This window comes from Xenia sp. Carnegie-2017, unplaced genomic scaffold, assembly GCF_021976095.1.
Source record: "Xenia sp. Carnegie-2017 unplaced genomic scaffold, XeniaSp_v1 HiC_scaffold_3, whole genome shotgun sequence".
Classification (NCBI taxonomy): domain Eukaryota; kingdom Metazoa; phylum Cnidaria; class Anthozoa; order Malacalcyonacea; family Xeniidae; genus Xenia; species Xenia sp. Carnegie-2017.
In genome coordinates, this window is record NW_025813493.1 from 60,755 (window position 1) to 84,348 (window position 23,594).

General features: G+C 33.8%; 1 protein-coding gene and 2 long non-coding RNA genes across 3 annotated transcripts in view; all 3 read right to left on the reverse strand.

Annotated features, from left to right (window-relative positions):
• The window catches only part of LOC124454872 (macrophage mannose receptor 1-like), a 34,588-nt gene extending 13,510 nt beyond the window's left edge, over positions 1–21,078 (reverse strand). Inside the window, exons 1-9 of the mRNA XM_047005625.1 lie at positions 21,075–21,078; positions 20,689–20,708; positions 8,177–8,223; positions 6,941–7,028; positions 5,794–6,183; positions 4,329–4,709; positions 3,609–4,013; positions 2,427–2,543; positions 2,324–2,355 (exon numbers count right to left, since the gene is read on the reverse strand). Coding sequence (XP_046861581.1) covers positions 2,324–2,355; positions 2,427–2,543; positions 3,609–4,013; positions 4,329–4,709; positions 5,794–6,183; positions 6,941–6,989 — 1,374 coding nt within the window. The 5' untranslated portion in view covers positions 6,990–7,028; positions 8,177–8,223; positions 20,689–20,708; positions 21,075–21,078. The remainder of the gene's footprint in view (positions 1–2,323; positions 2,356–2,426; positions 2,544–3,608; positions 4,014–4,328; positions 4,710–5,793; positions 6,184–6,940; positions 7,029–8,176; positions 8,224–20,688; positions 20,709–21,074) is intronic.
• On the reverse strand, positions 12,356–12,888 carry LOC124454882. The gene is made up of 3 exons (XR_006951631.1): positions 12,717–12,888; positions 12,547–12,624; positions 12,356–12,420 (listed from the first exon to the last, which is right to left on the reverse strand). It is a non-coding gene; the product is annotated as an uncharacterized LOC124454882 (long non-coding RNA).
• LOC124454880 lies at positions 19,965–20,678 on the reverse strand. Its single transcript, XR_006951628.1, has 2 exons — positions 20,380–20,678; positions 19,965–20,025 (listed from the first exon to the last, which is right to left on the reverse strand). It is a non-coding gene; the product is annotated as an uncharacterized LOC124454880 (long non-coding RNA).
• Positions 21,079–23,594: the final 2,516 nt, after the last annotated feature.

Consider the following 23,594-nt stretch of genomic DNA (forward strand, 5'->3'; position numbering starts at 1 on the left):
AGGAGTGGTGCAGAGAGGCGCACATTTCCTACAAAATACTTCATACATACTAAACAATTAAGTAAAAATCATATATTCATTGGTGTTTATGGAGCGGACTTCCGACAATCTCCCACCATGATTAAAACAAAACTTTAGCTAGCACCTCAATTCGTTGATGCAGCATGAGTAGTACATACTTAACCATACCATACTTGATATTTCATCCAGAATATATTTCAACTTGTTAGGCATACCATTCATGCTGTGATAATTAACTTTTCCTGCAGATCAGTACCATAATTCGCCTTTTTAAAGCTAGTACTCGGCAACGCTTGCTGGTCGTCATGTTCAGTGGGAGCGGCGTTTGTTTGAAGAATCAATGGCTGATAATGCTGGTCAATTACTGCTACGTAGTCCAAGTTCTCTGGTGAATGTTCTGATTTACCTTCATCGTCTTTATTTTGTGTCGGAAGCTTTGGGAGAGGAACGTCCTGTTTATGAATGATTTCATAACGCTCTTCATCACTAAAATTTGAAGGAATTTTGCCGATGACATCGCCTGGCTCTTCGTATATTTGATCTCCATTGTCATGCTCAACTTTTGCCTCAAGCTCAACTACCTGATGTTGTTCCTTTTCTAGAAAAGAGTTTGTTACGAGTTTAACAAAGACATGCAGTCCATGGAAAAAAGACATTATGCAAAGTACAAAGAATTATTAAGAAATCTATGTATAATTTTCTGAACAAGTATTCAAACCCCAAATATCGTAAAAAATATTCAAAAATGAACCAAAACATATGATACAAATCATTCAACCCTTATATTAAAAAAAATTATTACTTTATACTAAACTATCAACTAATATCAAAATAAACTTTCAAATTATACAAAACTAAAGATTAAATAATATACGACAAACAATGAAAGTTCATGTAATTTGTTACTAAAGCTTTAAACACTTTCGACAAACGGATTCCTTGTAAGAATTACGTTGTAAAAAATATCGTATTTTGTTTCAATTTACAAAAGCAAACAACAAGAAAAATTATGACAAAAACACGACACAATCATTAACCTAAATCAACTAATGCTAAAAACTCTTTGATCCCTTGAAAATATAATTATATAATATATACTGACACTTCTTTGTTTTAACACTTTATCCTGCAAATATAACCTTTTATAAGAATTTTATGATAACAAAATGAGTAGCTTACTTCTTTTTGATTTACAGAAGCAAGCAACTGCAACGGCAACAACAACAACAATAATAACAAAAACAACAACAGCAGATATTCCAGCTGCAACACCTGTGATTGTTGACTCAACAGATGAAGACTTTGGTGAAGTTGGTAAATCTACAGAAAATAATGAAGTCATCATTGTATTGTCTTTATTAAATTTTCACTATTACAAAGGGTTTGTTAACTTAAAATGTTTCAAAAAAAAACTAAAATTTCCTTGCACTGCTTTTTGACAAAACAAATAACTTTGCTGCACTAGAAATTTGTTTCATATGCTTATTTCAAAACATATATAGTTTTAGTTTATAGAAAATGCGCGTGAACAACAAATTTGACAATTTCTCTTAATGGAATAAAATATATAAATATTATTAGTCGATGACATCATTGTAGTGATGTCATCGATGACATTGCTGCGACAAAAAAATCTTCTTGGACGCCCGCAGTGGACTTCATTTATCAAAATAAAGCAGATTAATGAACATCATTTAAATAACCTTTTACACTAAATATTTTTACATTAAACATATTCGAAATTTGATAGTAAGCTTTAGACTGACAGTTCGGTCATATCACCCTGTAAGTATCAAACCTTTTTCAACATTTGCCGCATGATTGTGAAATTTCAACGCCGGGGTTGAGTTCAGCACCGGGGTTGAAAAGCTGTCATGTAATAGCGCATTGTATTTGATTAAGATTTATAGAGCAAGCAGGGCTGAAATTTCAGCCCACTTAACAGGGCTGAGTTCAACCCCGTGGTTGAAAATGCTTCATGTAATCAGGCCCTTAAAGTAATTTTTAGATACCAACTATAAAATCTTACTTGTACACGAGAGTCCATTTCCAGTGTATCCATCGTTACATTGACATTCATAAGAACCTTCCTTATCAGTGCAGCTTGCATTGACATCACAAGGAACATTCAAACATTCATTGATATCTTAAACAAAAAACAAACCATTTGTTAGGCAAGTTAAAACTATTGCTACATCAACGGTATGTATGTCTTACTCGTGCAAGAGATCCCATTTCCAGTGTATCCATCGTTACATTGACATTCATAAGAACCTTCCTTATCAGTGCAGCTTGCATTGACATCACAAGGAACATTCAAACATTCATTGATATCTTAAACAAAAAACAAACCATTTGTTAGGCAAGTTAAAACTATTGCTACATCAACGGTATGTGTGTCTTACTCGTGCAAGAGATCCCATTTCCAGTGTATCCTTCGTTACATTGACATTCAAAAGATTCTTTAGTGTCAGTACAGTTAGCATTGACATGACAAGGGTCGGACAAGCATTCATTAATATCTTCAATAAAAGATCAAAATTAAATAAAAATTATTAATTTGTTGCTTTATCAAAAGCCACCGCTTCTTATTTGTACAACACAACGTTGATTACATAACAAAAAGAACCTAAATTATAAATTATGCTTCCTCATTATTATTCCTTTGACATGGTTTACTAGTCTGGTTTAATTTGAAGACTTAATCAGTTACAATGTACATAAATTAATTTGTACAAATCCTCATATATACAAAATATTGCATCTCCGGAATAACCTTTACAACATTTACATATAAAAGACCTTGTTTAATACGACGATACAAGGATTTGACAAAAAATTCATTGATAAGATTGGTAAATAACCTGAAGAAAAGTATAAGTCTTTCTGTCAACCACAGTTATGTACATGAAGCGATACAAGGTATAGCATGAGTTGAACTTAAATATATCATCTTTAAGATGTAATTGTACTATACAATTCAATTGATAAAGTTATGCTTTTACTGTTCATTGCTGATACTAAAATGTGCATAGATTACACGATATTTTTATTCATGTATGATCGTGGCCATACATCTTTCATTGATGGGATGAAAATTATGTAGAAATCTTTTTACATGATCACGTACACCAAAATCATCTCTTACAATATTTTGACAAGCTCACTTTCATTAATGCGTCGGGAAAAGAAAATTTTAAGTAGGGTTTTCAGAGAAAACTACAAAATTTTTAGAGATGATATAATATAAATTGAAATCCATTAATTAGCATTGTCATAAATGTTATGTCATAAATGTTATGTCATAAATGTTATGTCATAAATGTTATGTCATAAATGTTATGTCATAAATGTTATGTCATAAATGTTATGTCATAAATGTTATGTCATAAATGTTATGTCATAAATGAACTTCCTTGTGCCTGAAGCTGTTAGCATGTTAGTATGCGTCTACTTATATCAGTTTCCACGCTGGAGGAAGAAAAAAATTATGAAATTCTCTAAAATTTTAAATGTGTAATTCTACATAATGCTATTAGTGAAAAAATTTAGAAAAAGTACAAAACATTGATGATTTCATTGCTTACATTTTATCCTCATACGTTGACAAATGAAATGGTGTGATCTTTTGCATGGTTCATCATTCCAAAAGCCATAGTAGATCCTATATTGCACACAATTTTCGTTACCACGATAGTTATTTGGTTCTTCAGGACCCCAATTTATAAAAGTAGGTGTTACATTATGGACTGTATAAAATTTATTGTCGCTTTTATTGCGCCACAAACCAATAAAAGGGGTTTTGATTTGTTTTTGCTGGACTTCATCAAAAATAGCGTCATTTTCAGCTTTATTTTTTGGAACAGCAAGATCTCCACTCTTCTGTCGACAAATTCTTCTGGCTTCATGCCATGTTTCTGGTTTTGTACTGAAGAAATAACAAGATGATCGAAGCTTCACCCAGTCACGTGGACAACTACTCCCATTGTTAGCTAAGGAGAACAGAAAGCCGGATACAACGACTCGATTAATAATATAGTCATACAATGCTCAATGAAACAAATTGCTATACGTCAATACGTTGTATATTTTTTAAATTTATCGTTGAATGTATTAATGTTTATCTCAACCTTGTTACATAAGGGCATCTGTACTGACATCGAATGTTTTTATGAATGTCGATGAAGCAAAAGATATACTGGAGATGGAGTTTCTTGTAAAGTCAGATTTTTATATTTCGTATCGACATAATAATTTATTTTATTAAATATAATTTCATTACTTACATTTTATCCTCAATCTCTTACCTTGACAAATGAAATGGTGTGATCTACTGCATGGTTCATCATTCCAACGGCCATAGTAGATCATATATTGCACACAATCCTCATTGCCACCTTCGTTGTTTGGTTCTTCAGGACCCCAATTTATAAAAGTAGGTGTTACATTATGGATTGTATAAAATTTATTGTCGCTTTTATTGCGCGACAAACCAATAAAAGCATTTTTGATTTGTTTTCGCCGGACAACTTTAAAAATAGCGTCATTTTCAACTCTATTCTTTGGAACAGCAAGAAATCCTCCTTTTTGTTGACAATTTTTTCCTGCGTTTTGCCAAGTTTCTTTTGTTCCACTGAAGAAATAGCAAGATGACCATATCTCCATCCAGCCACGTGGACATACTCTGACTTTGTTTTGTAAAGCAAACAAGAAACCGTATGCAGTGAATTAATGCGTCAGGAAGAGAAAATTTAAGTGGGGTTTTTAGCTAACACCAAAAACTGCTTTGGTGCGAGTAAATAAAAATTGAAATCTATTAATTAGCATTCTTAAAGTTGTTTTCAGTCACGTCATTTTAATGACAATTTTCGACCTAAAACTGCTCGGATGTTAGCTTACATTAATTTTTGCGGTGAAGAAACAAGAAAAATTATTCAAATTTCTAAAATCCAAAATGTGTTTGTTTTACGTGATGCTTTCAGAGTAGACAGAATCGCAAAAGTTTAGAAAACGTAAAACATTGATAATTTCAGTACTTACATTGACAAATATAATTGTTTTCTGTTGTGCATGAAATGTCATTCCACTTGCGTTCCTCAGAGAATTCAACACAATCCTCACTGCCACCTGCGTCGTTAGGTTCATCAAGACCCCAATTTATGAAAGTAGGTGCTACATTATGGACTGTATAAAATTTATCGTCGCTTTTATTGCGCAACAAACCAATAAAAGCATTTTTGATTTTTTTTTGCCGGACTTCATCAAAAATAGCGTCATTTTCAGCTTTATTTTTTGGAACAGCAAGATCTCCCCCTTTTTCTTGACAATTTTTTCTTGCTTTTCGCCAAGTTTTTTTTGTTCCACTGAAGAAATAGCAAGATGACTGTATGTCCATCCAGCCACGTGGACATCCTCTGACTTTGTTTTGTAAAGCAAACAAGAAACCGTATGCAGTGAAGTAATGCGTCAGGAAGAGAAAATTTTAGTGTAGTTTTTAGCTAACACCAAAGACTGCTTTGGTGCGAGTAAATAAAAATTGAAATCTATTAATTAGCATTTTTAAAGTTGTTTGCAGTCACGTCATTTTAATGACAATTTTCGACCTAAAACTGCTCGGATGTTAGCTAACATTAATTTTTGCGGTGAAGAAACAAGAAAAATTATAAAAATCTCTAAAATTCAAAATGTGTTTGTTTTACGTGATGCTTTCAGAGTAGACAGAATCGCAAAAAGATTAGAAAACGTAAAAATATTGATTATTTCATTACTTACACTTTTCACAAATATAATTGTTTTCTGTTGTGCATGAAATGTCATTCCACTTGCGTTGCTTAGAGAATTCAACACAATCTTCGTTATCAAGATAGTCATTTGGTTCTCCAGAATTCCAATTTGTGAAAGTAGGTGCTACATTATGGACTGTATAAAATTTATCGTCGTTTTTATTGCGAAACAAACCAATAAAAGGATATGTAAGTTTTCTTCTTTGTGAAAATTTGTAAATGGCGTCATTTTCAGCTTTATTTTTTGGAACAGCAAGATCTCCACCCTTCTGTTGACAAATTGTTCTGGCTTCATGCCAGGTTTCTTGCGTTGTACTGACGAAATAGCAAGATGACTGTAGCTCCATCCAGCCTGAGGGACAACTACTGACTTTGCTAACTAAGACGAACAAGAAACCAACTACATCAACAACATGGAGTTTGTAGCAGAGCTTGACAGCCCCCCCCCTTTCTTCAAAATATTTTACTTTGTAAAGTGTAAAGTATAAAATCCACTTTAACAAATACTTATATTTGATAAGAATGGATGTTTATCACTATTTCTAGTCTCACTTATGTTCCACTTTCATTTATTACTTGACGTTAGATTGATCAATTATAGAGGCGTTCAGACTGAGTGCTGGAGTACGATACCCTGGTTCGGACAAAAATCTGCAGGCCGTTCACACTACGTAGTACTCACTAGCTTTGTCTATTTATAATTTCATGTTTTTTTTTGTAAACAAGCTTTGAAACCATGTGCTGAATACGTGCCTCTCTGTACACGTTACTTAGGTGTCGTCGTTAACATTGGTGCCCGTGCCCGAGCACCGTACTTGGGTACTACCTCTTTTCCTGTTGACAGACCTGGCCACTTATACACGGGCACCATCAAAATGTTGTGCTCACATTGGTGCCCGTGCCTGAGTACCGACTCAGGGGACTCAGTCTGAACGCACTATAATAAACTTTACAAACGAAATAAAACAAACTTTGTATGTTGAATGATTACTGATAACTGTTAAAAAGCAGCTTTGCTATACTGGGACCAACAATCCGATTCTGTAATCTTCCCCCCTCCCCCATTTTCTAACCTCTCCTTGGCCCCTGCATGATGATATCTGCATTATTAAGTAGAATATTTCATAAATTCATACCTTGTAAATTGAACACGGGCATCATCAGAAGAAATGTCAAGCGAAACATTTTCAAGCCACGATGATTTTCAATGATACAGTTTGAAATCTGTCGACAATATCAAACATATTACATAATTACACGCGGAACAGCAACGGACTCACCCTTCCCTGGCAGTAGCTGAAATTGTCATGCAAGCCCCACCATATATACCTATATCAATACCACCTTTTTGTTTCGGTATACGTAAATGACATAATCACAGAACTCATGTAGACATGATTGTTTCTTTCTCGCTCACGGCAAACAGAACAGCCACATATACAATTTACCAAAGACGTCGAGGGAAACTGAGCTCCTTCTTACAAACTACAAAACACACTCCACCAAGAACCAACACATGTGGACCTAATACTCGACTAATCATCTAACAAATCTACATCATACAAAGCTACCATATTGAACATTAACGAGACGAGCACAACACCTTTGAACGAAATCATCGAACGATTTTCACCACGAAAATAAATGAAACAAACACAAAGAATGACACCATAAACACAGCATTCGGAAACATTAGCAGTCAACAAACAGAATTGGACCATTAATCAAATGACAAGGAAAGCAACGATAACATACGTCCAAGTTAGGTGAACTATGTCTGAGAGAATCTCGCGTATATATTATGGTCATAAAAAGAACATACGTGTCACACATAAACCGAAAACAACCAGACGAGCAACAAGGCGAAGTTTACAAAAAAAAAAATACCCTCGACTATAGCTAGGCCACCTACCTCGACACACTAAAGATAAACAACCAGACGAGCAACAAGGCGAAGTTTACAAAAAAATACCCTCGACTATAGCTAGGCCAACTACCTCGACACACTAAAGATAAACAACCAGACGAGCAACAAGGCGAAGTTTACAAAAAAATACCCTCGACTGTAGATAGGCCACCTACCTCGACACACTAAAGATAAACAACCAAACAAGCAACAAGGCGAAGTTTACAAAAAAAAAAATACCCTTGACTGTAGATAGGCCACCTACCTCGACACACTAAAGATAAACAATCACAAATACAAAAGATATAACAACCAAAAGGCTTAACATCACCAACGAACAAAATATAATATTTACTACAACACATACCGATGCTGTAGCAACGACTAAAGTGTACAGAATACGATTTATTATATGTACTATACAGAATATTATACATACGTTTTATGTATTAGAAATTTGTCTTACCAACACAGCAAAACCGTTGAACCGATCAAAACATTTATACAAACGGCACAATCTCAAACAAACGAGTAAAATAATAAGCACACACTTGAAAATAAACGGAAAATAGACAACAACCAGAACATCGGACACCCACATATTTCTTGTACATACAATATTTTGACTTTAAACAATACGAAAGAAACATGAAATACGGCGAAACCTGACGTTTATGAAATGATTATCGCTAGATTTCGTTCAAGTTAAATCAGTTGTGCGAACTGTGTAACTTTTCCTGTTAAAACACAAGTTACTCAAATTTCAAATCAGTCATAAAAGTTGAATCACCATCGCATGCCACTTTTATGATATAAAATTACGATAAAGCAAGTTTTATAATTTAAAATTGTGATAAAGCATTTTACTTATGAAGCTGCAGCTACACTATAAGTTTAACTATATAATAAACATGACTGAATTAATCAGTTGTGTTTTATATCATTATGACACGGATTATGATTGATATACAACAGTAAATACTTCTTACTGCAGCAATATTTCAAAACAGGACTGTACTAATCTGGATGATTTCGTTTTAAAATACATAAGGACACACATCAATGGATTTTATTTGAAAATAAGAACTTTTAATAATGTCCGACACGACGGGGAAACGTATATTTAAAGTTTCATAAGCAATTAATACAGTACAGCTGGCACAAAGTAAAATGAAAGTATTTATAATAGACTAATAGTATACACATTCTGCTTTAAAGAGCGTGCGTCATAGAACCTATAGCTGCTCGTTTATGACGCAGGTTATTCTTTAAGAGTTGCTTAGGACAAGCAAAATGAAATTGCGAAAGTTTAATTAAATGTGTATTTCTCTCAAACCTTTTCCAGAGGCAGGCATCAAGCTTATTAAAAACAACGGGCTTATTTTGCTTAAGTCTTGTTGCCGTGTTTATATAATCTAAAACACTTTAAGTTCGATTGATTTCTGTGTTGTTCATTAAAGACTGAAGTTGTGTTCGAATTGCTTGTAAAAACACGTCCGTACTTTGATAGTTACGTAGTCGCAAAGCTTCATCAGCCTAAAAGCAATAACAACAAAAAACAATGAACTGGATTTAAACGAGGTTTTACAATGTATAATAATACACTATAGTCATTACGTATCAGATCAGTAATATATTCTAACCAGAGCAAATTTAGAAGAGGAATTCGGCAACACTGGGCGTTAGGAATCACGTGTATAAAAATAGTAACACGTGACCAATATCCCAGCTTTAACAATACAACAAAAGCATTTTAGGGCTGTTACATGATCATGCAAAATATAAATCGGACTACCTGCTCAAGCAAATGCTATTCTGTGAGCAGAGATACTTTGTTTGCAAAATGAAATTATATAATAAAGCAATACTTACTATTTCTTTTTCTTTTGCATATTCTTTCATTTCTTCTTTCAATTGGTCTTTGATAACAACAGCTGCATGACGTGATTTTTCGCGTTCTTCGACCATTGTTTCATTCAAATTGCTCTAAATAAACAAAAATATTTATAAATTTGTTTGTTTGTAGTGAGCTAAACATATATCTTGAATGGGTAGCTCTGTCTGGAGAGATATGTGTTAATAGATAGTGTATACAGATGTATACATGTTGATAGGTGTATGTATACAGATGTATTCCGGTAGATATTAATGTACACAGATGAATGCTGATCCATGGATGTATACAGATGTAGTATGTTGGTAGATGGTGGTATAAAGATTCATGAATAGAGATTTGTGTTATTAGGTAGCTATAAACAGATCTGCTTTTTTGTAGATGAATGTACAATGGTGTATATGTTGTAGATGGGTGTAAAACAGATGTCTTTAAACTCAAACATTATTTATATACAGTCCCCATGCATCTTTGTATACCAACATACCGTACGTACATCTTTGTATACCAACATACCGTACGTACATCTTTGTATACCAACATACCGTACGTACATCTTTGTATATCAACATACCGTACGTATATCTTTGTATACCAACATAACGTACGTACATCTTTGTATATCAACATACCGTACGTATATCTTTGTATATCACATAACGTACGTACATCTTTGTATATCAACATACCGTACGTACATCTTTGTATATCAACATACCGTACGTACATCTTTGTATATCACATAACGTACGTACATCTTTGTATATCAACATACCGTACGTACATCTTTGTATACCACATAACGTACGTATATCATTGTATACCAACATACCGTACGTACATCTTTGTGTACCAACATAACGTACGTATATCTTTGTATACCAACATAACGTACGTACATCTTTGTATACCAACATAACGTACGTATATCATTGTATATCTATCAAAGCATATATAAGTTAACCTTAGCTTCTTCTTCCTGTTCTTCAACAAACTTTGAAATCAAATTTTTCGTTTCCTTTCTTTCCTGACAAAGATTTTCTTCAAATTGTTTCTAAAAAATGGAAAAAAAAAACAAAACCGCGTGGGGTGGACTTTCGTCAAAGTACATATATTACATTTAGGAAGGGTTGCCAACCATGAATATTAAAAATAAACATATTTCTAATACACATGTATCTACTTAGGCACCTTACATACGACATGATAATATAGCAGACTATAATCAAACGACTGTCTTTAAAATATCACAAAGGCAGCGATCTTTCTTGTACGTATAATGTAAAAATACACATCCCAAGAAACTGCATCTTACCTTTACTGAAGAGATCATAGACTCAAACTCTTTCTTCTGATTGAGTAGCAATTCGTCAGCGGCAGCAGCCCCGCGGGCGCGTTCTTCCTATATTACGATACGCCATGTAAAATAAAGACACATTATACCATGAGATGTAAAGTCTTAACTTCAGTTACAAATATTCTAAATTATACAAACCTCTAAGGCCTTTTCGAGCAGTTCTTGATTTTTCTTTCTCTCCTCTTCAAGACAATCGTTCAATTTTTTCTATTGATTATAAAATCATTTTCAAAAATTAATCAGTCTACTTGAATGAAGTCATTACATGTATGAAGAATCATTATTCGCAAAACAAAGCACAACAGTCTTTCCGAAATGAGGACGACGAAATTCACCAATGAGAAATAAGAGAAATAACTTAGAATCGCATAGATGGTCGAACTACAATTTATAGTTAATCTTTAAGTAAAAAACAGACGAACCATGAATTTGAGCGACTTTGCCTAAGAGTTATTGTTCTTTTTTTTCTTAATAATACTGTATAGTTATATTAGCTACAACCTAGAATTCTCACCTCATATTTCGCCTTTTGTTCTTCTAAAGCATCTTCAATTTTATGCAATCCTTTCGTTTGTTCCTCAACAACCATAAGTTTCAAAGTCTCGCCCTACAGTCACAAGAAATGAGATTAATGTTAACAACGTTTCAAAAAGCATCAAAGATCAAATCTTAAGATGCATCAAGGAACCTTCCTGATTAAGTAGGGGCCGAAATGTGACTCCGCTCCGGTAAAGAAGAAAAGTCGACTTAAATTTGTAGTGCAGTTTTTAAAAAAATTTATTATTACAGCTTTATGCAGTATAATGAAAGCTACATATATCTTTAATGCATTTGTTCTCTTTTTTACGTCAAATCCCGTGTTAGGTCTATACCGTTTCGACAACCTTTGACTCTGAAGATGACTACCGCTAAGGTTGTCGAAACGTCAGTCAACAACAACAAAAACAGTCATTCTCAGGACTATACCAACCTGGACGATCTACGTTTACAAACATGTAACGATACTCCCGGGTTCAAACCATTTACTTTAAAACTCGTCAAGATAAAATTTTCGCCAAGTCAAATCTCAAATTCGATTCAACTACCTAACGAAGCAGTTTCCCTGGCGCTGATACAGGCGCTTTGATAAGATAGGTAAGAGTGCATTCAAATATAATGTTCTATTTTGAAAACAGTGGATGGCGCTGTAACTTATGCAAAGTAAAGGACGTAGTTGAAAGAGTTCAAAAAATTTTAAATTGAAAGAATACCATCACTTCTTCGAAACTTTAAACACAGCAGAAAGTAAGATTCACAATTCACACTCAACAAAGAAAATGATTGTGTGCACATTCTTCTTGGGACGATCAATCACCTGATGCTTGATGAATTCCGTAAATTTATCTCTCTCTTCAAGTATTTTATGTAAATGTTTCTCATTTCTCTCGCGTTCCTGTGATACAGCTGTTGTCGATAATGCCTTTCGAAATAAAGATGCAGTTGAAAATAAAAAACAAGCCATTTTCTACGAAAGCACTTGGCAAAATATTGAGATGATTATTGGATGTTAAATCAATCAATATTTGTCGGATAGGGAAATTTAAACCTTGTATTCTTCAACTATTAGAGCAAATGACTCTTGTCCAGCTTCTCTCAGTTTCTTAACTTTTTCCTCGTGTTCGTCCTAACAGAAATCACATTAGTAGCAGCCATATGTATATGAGAGAGAGAGAGAGGCATAAAACAAACAATAATTTTACTAATTTTAGTACTTACAGTTTATGTCACTTCTTCCACGTTGACAGATGAAATGGTGTGCGTTACTGCATGAAATGTCATTCCATAGTCCATTTGAATACCAATAATTAACGCAATTTTCATTACCTTTGTTATTAGGTTCTGATGGATGCCAATTTGTGTAAGCAGGTTTAACATTTTCGATTGTGTAAAATTTTTATCACTTTTTACGAAACAAACCAATGTAAGGCCGTGTATGATGTTTTCTCTGTGAAAATTTGTAAATGACGTCATTTTCAGCTTTATTCTTTGGAACAGCAAGATCTCCACCCTTCTGTTGACAAATTGTTCTTGCGTTTTGCCATGTTGTTTGTCTCTTACTGAAATAATAACAAGATGTCTGTAGTTCTGTCCAATCAGAAGGACATGGAAGTGCTTCGCTTACTAGACGAATCAAAAAAGTCAATTGCTTAAAAAACGTAGAATCATTAATAAAAATGTTATGATGTGTACGATTTGAAGATATATATAATGTGTAGAAGATATCATAAGCTATAGTACCTTCAAAATTTAACACGATAATCTTTAGAAGAATTATTTGCTTTAACATTTTCAAACCACGAAGAAATTTAATGATACAACAGACTACCATCAAGGACAACGTTTTAACATAATGAGAATGATTGCTATAGTATAATGTATTTATTGATAATGTCCGAGCTTGTTGCTGAAACAAACGCGTAAAGCGTCAATTGTAATACATTATAATGCAAATTAAAGATTTAAAAAATAGACGTTTATCTTCCGTTATTCAAGTAGCTAATTTTAAAACTAAAAAAATCAAACGAATATATAAACGTTTTCTTAGTCATCTTCTTTATATTATGCTTAGTCGCAACTTTCCAAATAATTTCAGCCATTTCAGGCCAAAGAGATAACTGCAAATCACCGAATTATTGTTTTATCAAACCAGAGAATTATGATTATTACAAACAAAAAATCTTTGTTCAGAGTTAATGCACGTCAAATTGTTTTATCTTCTTATCAGATCAGATCACTTGACGTTTTCAATTTGCGAAATCATATTAATGTTAAATATCGCAATTAAAAGCACTGAATATGAGTCGCCAAAGCAGACAAAATTGCTATATTGCAAAAAATCATGCTAAGTGAAAAAAGATCATGCTAATTAAAATTCATAGTTCACCTGCAACACACCAGTAAATCGTAGGGTGAAATTCAAACAATGCGTAGTTTAAAGACAAGACATGGCAAAGGAATAATTTCTCGAGTTTATTTTTTATATATTTTAAAGGATTTCTTCCTCAAATACAAAACGATTTTTGCAAAAGAATACTTTTGAAAACTTATTAGTGAAAATGGACGAAGCGTGTGATTTTCTATGGGAGCAAATAAGTCAACTTGTCAAAAATGTTTCGTTCGCCATAAAACAGTATATTGGCGAAGAAAATAACCATAGTTTGTAGAGCCTTAGAAGCCCTAAACTGTCCATTTCTTCTGTCTCGTGTAGTGGAGGTCAGCCTTGCTATGATATTTATGAAGAACAGGTGCTGTTACTTAGGACGATAAATTTTACTTTCTCCCCTAGAAAATCTTCTTGTGCAGGATTCAAACCATTGAGCAACACTATCCAAGTATCACATGCTTTGTCTGTTTTCACTGATGAGTTTTCAAGAGCATCTCAAGAAGCAGATCGGTTATCAATAAGTGGCTATTTTAATAAATATCTTGAAATATTGCCTCCCTTTCGGTCATCTTTGAGCCGAAATCCCACATCACATGTTGCTGTTTGAAAGCTGGCTAAAAATATAGAATGCGTATCTTGGAGTGCACTAATAATGCTAGGAAGATGAGCCAGATAACGTCAGTGGTATAATGAACACGAAGAAAATAGCAAAAGATGATTGTTCTGGTTTGCTAGAGATGATCGTGGTGTTCTTTTGTGTTTGAAATTGTTGAATATGTATTTTTAGTCTGGTATTTGAGCTGCTATAGCCAGGAATGTTATGCATTCTGTTATTTTTGTATGTTGAGGTTTCCGACAATCATCTCTTGTGTTTCCCTACCACCCCTGCTTTGTATCATTTTGTTAGTGCAATATTAATATGTCTAACTGTCAGGCATATTAAATATTTGATTGAAAAGCACTATGTACAACTTGTACAAAATAGTACATTGAAATATAAGAAAACGTATTCGAAACTCTCCTAGAGAGCTTAACTTTTTTGAATGTTGTCCTTCTCAGTACATTTTGAATTCTTTAATTTAATATTACTAACGTCATTTCACATTCTGATTATTCACATCCATATTCAACAACTTCCTTTAAAAAAGCACCATTTAGCTTGTTTTACCCATCTGGGATACGGATCCCACTCTGAATAAATAAGAATTTTAATATCTTTAATCAAACAAAGAAAGTTGTGTTTTTTAAACAGTCTAGCAAACACTTTTTATTGACTTTATAAAAGTAAGATGTAAATTGCATTACATTGGTTTAGTGAGACGATTTGAGAAACCAGGTGATAAACTTGGCATTTTTTCTCTGGGAACCATAATAGACATGATTTTTTGCTTTATTTTTTTCAAATCAACAAAAGGGGGATTGTTGGCGTTTCCTGCAATCTGATTGGCAGCAGAAGTGCATGGGTGGAATTTTACGATATCTGACCAAAAGGCTCATTTGTTTCGTTTGCTTTTTCATTTTACCAAGGAAAGTACAGCATTTGCAGATCAATTAAGTAGAAAATGAAAATCATTGAAATGAAGGCAATTTAAATGACGCGCTAAATCAATGGAGCCTACTTTAATACAACTGAAGCAATAGATGGTTTACGAGTTCATTTTCTTCTTTATGAAATAAAAGGAAACAATTCTCTTGAAAATAGTCCTCCCAAGATTTAAGATACACAAATGAATTTTGAGGAGTGGTGCAGAGAGGCGCACATTTCCTACAAAATACTTCACATATACTAAACAATTAAGTAAAAATCATATATTCATTGGTGTTTATGGAGCGGACTTCCGACAATCTCCCCACCATAATTAAAACAAAACTTTAGCTAGCACCTCAATTCGTTGATGCAGCATGAATAGTACATACTTAACCATACCATACTTGATATTTCATCCAGAATGTTAGGCATACCATTCATGCTGTGATAATTAACTTTTCCTGCAGATCAGTACCATTATTCGCCTTTTTAAAGCTAGTACTCGGCAACGCTTGCTGGTCAGCATGTTCAGTGGGTGCGGCGTTTTTTTGAAGAATCAATGGCTGATAATGCTGGTCAATTACTGCTACGTAGTCCAAGTTCTCTGGTGAATGTTCTGATCTACCTTCATCGTCTTCATTTTGTGTCGGAAGCTTTGGGAGAGGAACGTCCTGTTTATGAATGATTTCACAACGCTCTTCACTAAAATTTGGAGGAATTTTGCCGATGACATCATCGTATATTTGATCTCCATTGTCATGTTCAATTTTTGTCTCAAGCTCAACTACTTGATGTTGTTCCTTTTCTAGAAAATAGTTTGTTAGGAGTTTAACAAAGACATACAGTCCATGGAAAAAAGACATTCTGCAAAATACAAAGAATGTATTAAGAAATCTATGTCTAATTTTCTGAACAAGTATTCAAACCACAAATATCGTGGAAAATATTCAAAAATAAACCAAAAGGCTACACTAAGATATGACAGAAATCCTTCAACCCTAATACAAAAAAAATAAGTACTTTATACTAAAGCTTTAAACACTTTCGCGCATACGACAAACGGATTCCTTGTAAGAATTACGTTGTAAAAAAATGAATATCGTATTTTGTTTTAATTTACAAAAGCAAGCAACAAGAAAAATGATGACAAAACACGACACAATCATTAACCAAAATCAACCAATGGTAAAAACTCTTTGATCCCTTCAAAAAATAATTATACAATTTATACTGACACTTCTTTGTTTTCACACTTTATCCTGTAAACATAACCTTTTATAAGAATTTTAAGATAACAAAATGAGTAGCTTACTTTTTTTTGATTTAAGGAAGCAAGCAACGGCAACAACAACAATAATAATAACAAAAACAACAACAGCTGATATTCCAGCTGCAACACCTATGATTGTTGACTCAACAGATGAAGACTTTGGCGAAGTTGGTAAATCTACAGAAAATAATGAAGTAGTCATTGTATTGTCTTTATTAAATTTTCACTACATTACAAAGGGTTTGTTCACTTAAAATGTTTCAAAAAAAAATTAAAATTTCCTCGCACTGCTTTCTGACAAAACAAATAACTTTGCTGTACTAAAACTTTGTTTCATATGCTTATTTCAAAACATATATAGTTTTAGTTTACAGAAAATGCGCGTGAACTACAAATTTCACAATTTCTCTTAAAATAATAAAATATATAACTATTGTTAGGCGATGACATCATTGTAGTGATGTTATCGATGACATTGCTGCGACAAAAATCTTCTTGGACGCGCACAGTGGACTTCATTTATCAAAATAAAGTAGATTAATGAACATCATTTAACCTTTTACACTAAATATTTTTACATTAAACATACTCGAGATTTGATAGTAAGTTTTAGACTCACAATTTGATCATATCACCCTGTAAGTATCAAACCTTTTTCAACATTTGCCGCATGATTGTGAAATTTCAAAGCCGGGGTCGAAAATGCTTCATGTAATCAGGCCCTTAACATAATTTTTAGATACCAACTATAATATCTTACTTGTACACGAGAGTCCATTTCCAGTGTATCCATCGTTACATTGACATTCATAAGAACCTTCGTTATCAGTGCAGTTTGCATTGACATCACAAGGAACATTCAAACATTCATTGATATCTTAAACAAAAAACAAACCATTTGTTAGGCAAGTTATAACTATTGCTACATCAACGGTATGTGTGTCTTACTCGTGCAAGAGATCCCATTTCCAGTGTATCCTTCGTTACATTGACATTCAAAAGATTCTTTAGTGTCAGTACAGTTAGCATTGACATGACAAGGGTCGGACAAGCATTCATTAATATCTTCAATAAAAGATCAAAGTTAAATACAAATTATTAATTTGTTGTTTTATCAAAAGCCACCGCTTCTTATTTGTACAACACAACGTTGATTACATTACAAAAAGGACCTAAATTATAAATTATGCTTCCTCGTTATTATTCCTTTGACATGGTTTACTAGCCTGGTTTAATTTGAAGACTTAATCAGTTACAAGTTACATAAATTAATTTGTATAAATCCTCATACATACGAAATATTGCATCTCCGGAATAACCTTTACAACATTTACATATAAAAGACCTTGTTTAATACGATGATAAAAAAAAATGGGACAAAAAATTCATTGATAAGATTGGTGAATAGCCTAAAGAAAAGTATAAGTCCTTCTGTCAACCACAGTTATGTACATGAAGCGATACAAGGTATAGCATGAGTTGAACTTAAATATATCATCTTTAAGATGTAATTGTAATATACAATTAAATTGATAAAGTTATGCTTTTACTGTTCATTGCTGATACTAAATTGTGCATAGATTACACGATATTTTTATTCATGTATGATCGTGGCCATACATCTTTCATTGATGGGATGAAAATTATGTAGAAATCTTTTTACATGATTACGTACACCAAAATCATCTCTTACAATATTTTGACAAGCTCACTTTCATTAATGCGTCAGGAAAAGAAAATTTTAAGTAGGGTTTTCAGAGAAAACTACAAAATTTTTAGAGATGAAATAGTATAAATTGAAATCCATTAATTAGCATTGTCATAAATGTTATGTCATAAATGTTATGTTATAAATGTTATGTCATAAATGTTATGTCATAAATGTTATGTTATAAATGTTATGTCATAAATGTTATGTCATAAATGTTATGTCATAAATGTTATGTCATAAATGTTATGTCATAAATGTTATGTCATAAATGTTATGTCATAAATGTTATGTCATAAATGTTATGTCATAAATGTTATGTCATAAATGTTATGTCATAAATGTTATGTCATAAATGTAATGTCAGACAAGAACTTCCTTGTGCCTAGAGCTGTTAGCATGTTAGTATGCGTCTACTTATATCAGTTTCCACGCTGGAGAAAGAAAAAAATTATGAAATTCTCTAAAATTCTAAATGTGTACTTCTACATAATGCTATTAGTGGAAAATTTAGAAAAAGTACAAAACATTGATGATTTCATTACTTACATTTTATCCTCATACGTTGACAAATGAAATGGTGTGATCTACTGCATGGTTCATCATTCCAACGGCCATAGTAATTCTTATATTGCACACAATCCTTATTGCCACCTTCGTTGTTTGGCTCTTCAGGACCCCAATTTATAAAAGTAGGTTTTACATTATGGACAGTATAAAATTTATTGTCGCTTTCATTGCGCAATAAACCAATAAAAGGATATGTAAGTTTTCTTCTTTGTGAAAATTTGTAAATGGCGTCATTTTCAGCTTTATTTTTTGGAACAGCAAGAAATCCTCCCTTCTTTTGACAATTTTCTTTTGCTTTTGCCAAGTTTTTTGTTTCACTGAAGAAATAGCAAGATGATCGAAGCTTTACCCAGTCACGTGGACAACTACTCCCATTGTTAGCTAAGAAAAACAGAAAGCCTAATGCAATGACTCGATTAATAAAATAGTCATACAATGCTCAATGAAACAAATTGCTATACGTCAATACGTTGTATATTTTTTAAATTTATTGTTTAATGTATTAATGTTTGTCTCAACCTTGTTACATAAGTGCATCTGTACTGACGTCGAACTTTTATGACTGTCGATGAAGCGAAAGATATACTGGAGATGGAGTTTCTTGTAAAGTCAGATTTTTATATTTCGTATTGACGTAATAATTTATTTTATTAAATATAATTTCATTACTTACGTTTCATTCTCAATCTCTTACCTTGACAAATGAAATGCTACTGCATGGTTCATCATTCCAACGGCCATAGTAATTCTTATATTGCACACAATCCTCATTGCCACCTTCGTTGTTTGGTTCTTCAGGACCCCAATTTATAAAAGTAGGTTTTACATTATGGAGAGTATAAAATTTATTGTCGCTTTCATTGCGAAACAAACCAATAAAAGGATATGTAAGTTTTCTTCTTTGTGAAAATTTGCAAATAGCGTCATTTTCAGCTTTATTTTTTGGAACAGCAAGAAATCCTCCTTTCTTTTGACAATTTTCTTTTGCTTTTCGCCAAGTTTTTGTTCTACTGAAGAAATAGCAAGATGACCATATATCCATCCAGCCACGTGGGCATCCTCTGACTTTGTTATGTAAAGCAAACAAGAAACCGTATGCAGTGAATTAATGCGTCAGGAAGAGAATATTTAAGTGGGGTTTTTAGCTAACACCAAAAACTGCTTTGGTGCGAGTAAATAAAAATTGAAATCTATTAATTAGCATTCTTAAAGTTGTTTTCAGTCACGTCATTTTAATGACAATTCTCGACCTAAAACTGCTCGGATGTTTGCTAACATTAATTTTTGCTGTGTAGAAACAAGAAAAATTATAAAAATCTCTGAAACTCTAAATGTGTTTGTTTTACGTGATGCTTTCAGAGTAGACAGAATCGCAAAAAGTTTAGAAAACATAAAAACATTGATTATTTCAGTACTTACATTTTTGACAAATATAATTGTTACGGCTTGTGCATGAAATGTCATTCCACTTGGGTTGAATAGGATAAAATCGAACACAATCCTCGTTACCACGACGGTTATTTGGTTCTTTAGGACCCCAATTTGTGAAAGTAGGTTTGAAATTATGGACTGTATAAAATTTATTGTCGTTTTTATTGCGCAACAAACCAATAAAAGGGGTTTTGATTTGTTTTTGCCGGACTTCATGAAAAATAGCGTCATTTTCAGCTTTATTTTTTGGAACAGCAAGATCTCCCCCTTTCTTTTGACAACTTTTTCTGGCTTCATCCCATGTTTTTTGCGTTGTACTGAAGATATAGCAAGATGACTGTAGCTTCATCCAGCCTGAGGGACAACTACTGACTTCGTTAACTAAGACGAACAAGAAACCAACTATACATCAACAACATGGAGTTTGTAGCAGAGCTTGACAGCTACCTCTACAAAATCTCTTACTTTGTAAAGTGTAAAAGTATAAAAACCCACTTTAACAAATACTTATATTTGATAAGAATGGATATTTCTTATGGAGACTATTTCTAGTCTCACTTATGTTCCACTTTCATTTTTTAGTTGGCGCTAGATTGATCAATTATAGCGCGTTCAGACTGAATGCTGGAGTACGATAGCCTGGTTCGGACAAAAATCTGCAGGCCGTTCACACTACGTAGTACCCACTAGCTTCGTCTTTTTATAATTTCATGTTTTTCTTTGTAAACAAGCTTTAAAACCATGTGCTGAATACGTGCTTCTCTGTACACGTTACTAAGGTGTCGTCGTTAACATTGATGCCCTTGCTCGAGCACCGTACTTGGGTACTACCTCTTTTCGTGGTGCCCAAACCTGGCCACTTATACACAGCCACCATCAAAATGTTGTGCTCACATTGGTACCCGTGCCTGAGCACCGTACTTGGGTACTACCTCTTTTCGTGGTGCCCAGACCTGGCCACTTATACACGGCCACCATCAAAATGTTGTGCTCACATTGGTACCCGTGCCTGAGCACCGTACTTGGGTACTACCTCTTTTCGTGGTGCCCAGACCTGGCCACTTATACACGGCCACCATCAAAATGTTGTGCTCACATTGGTACCCGTGCCTGGGCACCGTACTTGGGTACTACCTCTTTTCGTGGTGCTCAGACTTGGCCACTTATACACGGCCACCATCAAAATGTTGTGCTCACATTTGTTGCCCGTGCCTGAGTACCGTCTCAGGGGACTCGGTCTGAACGCACTATAATAAACTTTACAAACGAAATAAAACAAACTTTGTACATTGAATGATTACTGATAACTTTTAAAAAGCAGCTTTGCTATACTGGGACCAACAATCTGATTCTGTAACCTTCTTCCCCCCTCCCCCATTTTCTAACCTCTCCTTGGCCCCTGCATGATGATATCTGCATCATTAAGTAAAATATTTCATAAATTCATACCTTGTAAATTGAACACGGGCATCATCAGAAGAAATGTCAAGCGAAACATTTTCAAGCCACGATGATTTTCAATGATACAGTTTGAAATCTGTCGACAATATCAAACATATTACATAATTACACGCAGAACAGCAACGGACTCACATTTCCTGGCAGTAGCTGAAATTGTCATGCAAGCCCCACTATCTATACCTATATCAATACCACCTTTTTCTTTCGGTATACGTAAATGATATAATCACAGATCTCATGTAGAGATGATTGTTTTTTTCTCGCTCACGGCAAACAGAACAGTTACATATTCAATTTACGAAAGACGTCGAGGGAAACTGAGCTCCTTCTTACAAACTACAAAACACACTCCACCAAGAACCGACACATGTGGATCTAATACTCGACTAATCATCTAAACAAATCTACATCATACAAAGCTACCATACAGAACATTACGAGACGAGCACAATACCTTTGAACGAAATCATCGAACGATTTTCACCACGAAAATAAATGAAACAAACACAAAGAATGACACCATAAACACAGCATTCGGAAATAATAGCAGTCAACAAACAGAATTAGACCATTAATCAAATGACAAGGAAAGCAACGTTAACGTACGTCCAAGCTAGGTGAACTATGTCTGAGAGAATCTCACGTATATATGATGGTCATAAAAAGAACATACGTGTCACACATAAACGGAAAACAACCAGACGAGCAACAAGGCGAAGTTTACAAAATAAAATACCCCCTACTATAGCTAGGCCACCTACCTCGACACACTAAAGATAAACAACCAGACGAGCAACAAGGCGAAGTTTACAAAAAAAAATACCCTCGACTATAGCTAGGCCACCTTCCTCGACACACTAAAGATAAACAACCAGACGAGCAACAAAGCGAAGTTTACAAAAAATACCCTCGACTATAGCTAGGCCACCCACCTCGACACACTAAAGATAAACAACCAGACGAGCAACAAGGCGAAGTTTAAAAATAAAATACTCCCCGACTATAGCTAGGCCACCTACCTCGACACACTAAAGATAAACAACCAGACGAGCAACAAGGCGAAGTTTACAAAATAAAATACCCCGACTATAGCTAGGCCACCCACCTCGACACACTAAAGATAAACAACCAGACGAGCAACAAGGCGAAGTTTACAAAAAAAAATACCCCCGACCTCGACACACTAAATATAAACAATCTACAAATACAAAAGATATAACAACCAAATGGCTCAACATCACCAACGAACAAAATATAATATTTACTACAACACATAACGGTGCATGCATAACGGTGCTGTAGCAACGACTAAAGTGTACAGACTACGATTTATTACATGTACTATACAGAATATTATACATACGTTTTATGTATAAGAAATTTGTCTTACCAACACAGCAAAACCGTTGAATCGATCAAAACATTTATACAAATGTCACAATTTCAAACAAACGAGCAAATAATAAGTACACACTTGAAAATAAACGGAAAATAGACAACAACCATAACATCGGACACCCACATATTTCCTGTAAATACAATATTATGACTTTAAGGTGCCCTGTCAAAAAATGAAACTCACACATATGAATCTTTGTAATATGTACATAATGAAAATGGAAATCAGAATTAAATTAAAACGATTTTGCCGAGTTATTGCGGTATGAATTGCAAAATTTTCAAATTTTAACGGCAAAAGTTTTTTAAAATCGCGAAGTCGGACACCTGGTAACTAATACGTC